Source organism: Bison bison, unplaced genomic scaffold, assembly GCF_000754665.1.
Source record: "Bison bison bison isolate TAMUID 2011002044 unplaced genomic scaffold, Bison_UMD1.0 scf7180017864256, whole genome shotgun sequence".
NCBI lineage: Eukaryota > Metazoa > Chordata > Mammalia > Artiodactyla > Bovidae > Bison > Bison bison.
Genome location: NW_011494828.1, coordinates 835,335 through 840,795, shown reverse-complemented (window position 1 = coordinate 840,795; position 5,461 = coordinate 835,335). Strand labels below are relative to the sequence as shown.

The window sequence follows — 5,461 nt, the reverse complement described above, 5'->3', positions numbered from 1 at the left end:
GCACGAGGGAAGGGTCGCGGGGACAAGAAGCCGGCCGCGGGCTCCATGCGGGCGGTGCGGCGCAGCGCCGGCCAGGCTAATTTCTGGGTTCCGCCAGGCCCAGACGGCGCGAGGCGCTGCCAGGGTTTGCTACGCCGCGCTCGCGCCCCAGGGAGCCCAGCGTTTTTATCAATGAACGCCTGCCCCCTCCCCGGCGTCTCATCATTAAGAGCCCGCCCCCTTCATGCGAGTCACCGAGAAGCCACGCCCCTCATCAGGCCTTACGTCAAGAAGAAGCTCCTCCTCCCACCCGCGCACCCAGAGGCTAAGCCTACTGCTCCCGCCTTCAAGACGCAGCCATACTGCTAGTCACCATGTGGGTGGCCATCAGGATGTAAGAGCCAGCTTTGTCCCTGCCCTCCTACCTCGTCCTGGTGACTGAGAGTCCCTCTAATGGGGGTCCTTTCGCCCCCCATCCTTGGGGGCTTATGCTGAAGTCCGAGGGTGCCTGGGCGTATGGGGAGTCTCCTCAGCAACTAGATGGACCACCATTCCAACCTGGAGGGCAGAAGCAGGGACGCCGCTCACTTTTGCCCGAGTTGGTCACCAACCCTTTAAGTGCGCGAGAATTTGCGTTCGTCCCACGCTCTTGGCCAGAGACCGCAGGTCCAGGCCAGTGCTGCCCCCTTTAGGGGCTGAGAGGAATTGCATACTCGCAGCTGGGCTTGCCTGGAGTGGGGAGTGTGGGTGGAAGCCTGAGCTCCTATGCTGAGTCTTGAGATCAAACAGCTAGGCATTCAAGGGCTAGGTCACATCTTCTGCTACCCCTACACCCACACCCTTAAGGGGCAGATCTCATGTTCTGGAGGGGTGCCTATTCTCTTTCCCTGAAAACATCCACTGCCCTGCGTCCACAGCCAGAGGCCAGAAAGTGAAGAATGGTACTTGTATTTTCTCAAATCTAGCAAAGGACAATTGGGCAGGTGGTCCTGGGGCCACCTGAACCCCTAAACCTCTGGTCCATGCCCACCTTTCACAGGGCCGGAGACAGAGAGATGGGGCCTTTTTAAATTTATTTACTTAATTGAAGTATAGTTGATTTACAATGTTGTATAATTTCTATTGTACAGCAAAGTGACTATGTTACACGTATATCAATACATCCATTCTTTGTCATATTCTTTTCCATTATGGTTTATCACAGGATATTCAACATAGTTTCCTGCGCTATAACAGTAGGACTGCGCTGTTTTTCTATTCTATGTGTAATAGTTTGCATCTGCTAATCTCAAACTCCCAACCCATCTCCCCCTTGGCAACCACAAGTCTGTTTTCTATGTCTGCGAGTCTATTTCTGTTTCATAGGTAAGTTTGCATCATATTTTAGATTCCACATATAAATGATACATGGAATTTGTCTTTCTCTTTCTGGTATGATAATCTCTTCACTTGGTATGATAATTTCTAGATTCATCCATATTGCTGCTGCTGCTAAGTCGCTTCAGTTGTGTCTGACTCTGTGCGACCCCATAGAAGGCAGCCCACCAGGCTCCCCTGTCCCTGGGATTCTCCAGGCAAGAACACTGGAGTGGGTTGCCATTTCCTTCTCCAATGCAGGAAAGTGAAAAGTGAAAGTGAAGTTGCTCAGTCGTGTCCGACCCTTAGCGACCCCATGGACTGCAGCCCACCAGGCTCCTCCGTCCATGGGATTTTCCAGGCAAGAGTACTGGAGTGGGGTGCCACTGCATTATTTCATTCTTTTTATGGCTGAGCAGTAGTCCACTGTATATTTGTGCCACATCTTTTTCCATTCATCTGTCAGTGGACATATATGTTGTTTCCATGTCTTGGACATTGTAAATAGTGTTGCAGTGAACATTAAGGTGCATGTATCTTTTTTAATTAGAATTTTCTCTGGATATATACCTAGGAGTAGGATTGCTGGATCACATGGCGACTCTATTTTTAAGTTTTTCGAGGAACATCCATACTGTATTCCATAGTGGCTGCACCAAGTTACATTCCCACCAACAGTTTAAGGTGTTTCTCTTTTATCCACACCCTCTCCAGCATTTTTTATTATAGAGTTCTAAACAATGGCCATTCTGACCCACATGAGGTGGTAAAGAGGTGGAGTCTTAAACCCTCTGGATCCCAGGATCACAGGCTTCTTCCTGGCCTTGACCTTTCGCCTTTCTGTGCTCACTCTGTACCATCCAATCACTTATTAACCTATTCAGTCCTCAAAGATCTGAGAGCCCTTGGTCAGTGACCAAGCACTGTGTGTAAAAGGTTGGTCAATGTTGCAGCCCTCATTTAGTTTACATTCTGCTTAATGGAAACAGACAATAGGCAAAAATATAAACAAAGTAATTGCAGGCTGTGAAAAGTGCTGTGAAGGAAGTAAACAGGAGAGTAACCAAAGAGCTTACTTTAGAAAGAGTGGCCAAGAAAGTCAACAAATATTTATTTAGTATTCGATTGCTGTCAGTTTTATCTCCCAAATATCTCTGAAATCTATGCAGTTCACTCCATGTTCCCCAAGCACCCTAATCTGGGTCATAGTCTCTCAAATCAGGATTACTGCTGCAGCACCTTCCTGGTCTCCATTTCATCTTCCCACCATATGACCATCCCATCCCATCCCTCACCAGGCCCACAAAAGTCTACTTCTCTAACTTTGTCTTCCATGTCCCCTGAATGGAGAACCAAACCAGCCTGAAACGTGGAGAAATATTAGTAGCTCAGATGAACGAGAGGGAGAGAGAGAGGGGGTGGGCAGGAAGGCCTTAAGTGCCATCCTCAGGAGTTTGGTCTTTATTCTATAGGTCAACACTTTTCCAGATGGGGAGATGGTAGAGGTAAGGCCAGGAAAAGCAAATCCAAAGGGGAAATGGGGCTGAGGATGTATAGTTTGATAAAGCTATTCGATATTGCCATTTTGTTTTGGAAACTAAACCAAAATGCCTTTGTATGAGTTTTCTAGGGTTGTCATAACAACATTACTACAGACTAGGTGACTTACACAACAGAAATTTATTTTCTCATACTTCCAGAGGCTGGAAGGTCAAGATCAAGGTATTGACAAGGTTGATTTCTTCTGAGGCCTCTCTTGGTTTGTAAATGGCAGTCTCCCTTTTTTCCCCTCCTTGGGATTGAACCAGTGCCCACAGCAATAGCAGTGTAGACTCTTGTCTGAACCACAGGGAAGTCCACATGATCTTTTTCTGTGTGTCCTAATCACATCTTCTCTTAAAGACATCAGTCAGATAAGATTAGGGTCTACCTGAGGACCTTGTTTTAACCTACTTATCTCTTTAAAGGTCCTATCTCCAAATATAGTCACATTCTAAGGTACTGGGGGTTAGCAGAAGTCAAAACTCTCCCCATCTTAGGTTTTCATACAGGGCTCTTTATTTTCAGTTTTGTATTTTTTATTGGTAGGCTTTATTTTTTTAAGAATGGTTTTGGATTTTTCAGAAAAATTGAGCAGGTAGGGCAGAGTTGCCATATACTCTCCCACATGCCCCCCTCACACACACACAGAGTTTCCTTTATTATTATCATCTTATTAGTTGGTACATTTCTTACAAGTAACTCTTCAGGGGTGTCCCTTTAGTCTGAGAATGAAATTCAGAATCCTTGAGATGGTCTATAAAGTTCCCCATAGTCAGGCCCTGTCGACCTCTCTAAACAATCTCCTCTTGCCTGCTTTGCTGCAGTCAGAGAGGCCTTCTCTCTGTCTTTCTCACACATAATAGAACTGTTCCTGCCTCTGAGCCTTTGCACATTTATTCCCTCTGCCCGGAATACTTTTCCCCTAGTCTTTACTTATGACTTACTCATTCTTATCTTTTCTGGCTTAACTACACTATCTAAAGTTGGATTCCCAAATCAAACTAACCCAAACAGGACTCTTCAACAAAGAGATTAACAACAAGTACAAAAAAACAAAAAGCAAGTTTATGTATTTTTTAAAAGGATTATTTTATTTTAATTAAAAACTTTTTTTTTTTTTTGGCTGAACTAGGTCTTCATTGCAGTGTGGGCTTTTCTCTAACTGCAAAACACAGGCTTAGTTGCCCCATGGCATGTGGGATCTTAGTTCCCCAACCAGGGATTGAACCTGCATTGGAAGGTGGATTCTTAACAACTGAACCACCAGGGAAGTCCCCAAAAGCAAGTTTATTAACATGCAGAGCTTCTGTATACATGTGGGATGTGCGTGCATGCTAAGTTGCTTCAGTGGTGTCCAACTCTTTATGATCCTATGAACTGTAGCCCACCAGGCTCCTCTATCCATGGGATTCTCCGGACAAGAATACTGGAGTGGGTTGCCATGCCCTTCTCCAGGAAATCTTCCTGACCAAGGATTGAACCGCGTCTTTTACATCTCCTGCATTGGCAGGCAGGTTTTTTACCACTAGCGCTGCCTGGGAAGCCCATCAGTTCAGTCGCTCAGTCGTGTCCGACTCTTTGCAACCCCATGGACCACAGTACACCAGGCTTCCCTGTCCTTCACCAACTCCTGGAGCTTGCTCAAACTGATGTCCATCGAGTCGGTGATGCGACTGGGGAAAGACCATCTCAACCTCTGTCGTCCCCTTCTCCTCCTGCCTTCAATCTTTCCCAGCATCAGAGTCTCTTCCAATGAGTCTCAGGTGGCCAAAGTATTGGAATTTCAGCTTCAGCATCAGTCCTCCCAATTAATGTTCAGGTCTGATTTCCTTTAGAATTGACTGGTTGGATCTCCTTGCAGTCCAAGGGACTCTCAAGAGTCTTCTCCAATACCACAGTTCACAAGCATCAATTCTTCAGCACCCAGCTTTCTTTATAGTCCAACTCTCACATCCATACATGACTACTGGGAAAATCATAGCTTTGACTAGATGGACCTTTGTCAGCAAAGTAATGTCTCCACTTTTTAATATGCTGTCTAGGTTGGTCGTAGCTTTTCTTCCAAGGAGCAACTGTCTTTTAATTTCAAGGCTGCAGTCACCATCTGCAGTGATTTTGGAGACCAAAAAAATGTTTCCCCATCTATTTTCCATGAAGTGATGAGACCAGATGCCATGATCTTAGTTTTCTGAATGTTGAATTTTAAGCCAACTTTTTCACTCATTGACAGGAGAATGTTCAGTTCAGTTCAGTCACTCAATCGTGTCCGACTCTTTGTGACCCCATGAATCGCAGCACGCCATCACCAGCTCCCGGAGTTCACTCAAACTCACATCCATTGAGTCAGTGATGCCATCCAGCCATCTCATCCTCTGTTGTCCCCTTCTCCTCTTGCCCCCAATCCCTCCCAGCATCAGAGTCTTTTCCAATGAGTCAACTCTTCACATGAGGTGGCCAAAGTACTGGAGTTTCAGCTTCAGCATCATTCCCTCCAAAGAAATCCCAGGGCTGATCTTCTTCAGAATGGACTGGTTGGATCTCCTTGCAGTCCAAGGGACTCTCAAGAGTCTTCTCCAACAAGATG

The 5,461-nt window shown here is 46.0% G+C and overlaps 2 protein-coding genes across 2 annotated transcripts in view; one reads left to right on the top strand and one right to left on the bottom strand.

Moving 5' to 3' along the window:
- Positions 1–47, bottom strand: part of PLK3 (polo-like kinase 3) — a 4,837-nt gene extending 4,790 nt beyond the window's left edge. Inside the window, exon 1 of the mRNA XM_010847893.1 lies at positions 3–47. Within this exon, the coding sequence (XP_010846195.1) occupies positions 3–47 (45 nt within the window). The remainder of the gene's footprint in view (positions 1–2) is intronic.
- The window catches only part of BEST4 (bestrophin 4), a 20,026-nt gene continuing 14,571 nt past the window's right edge, over positions 7–5,461 (top strand). Inside the window, exon 1 of the mRNA XM_010847821.1 lies at positions 7–373. Coding sequence (XP_010846123.1) covers positions 224–373 — 150 coding nt within the window. The 5' untranslated portion in view covers positions 7–223. The remainder of the gene's footprint in view (positions 374–5,461) is intronic.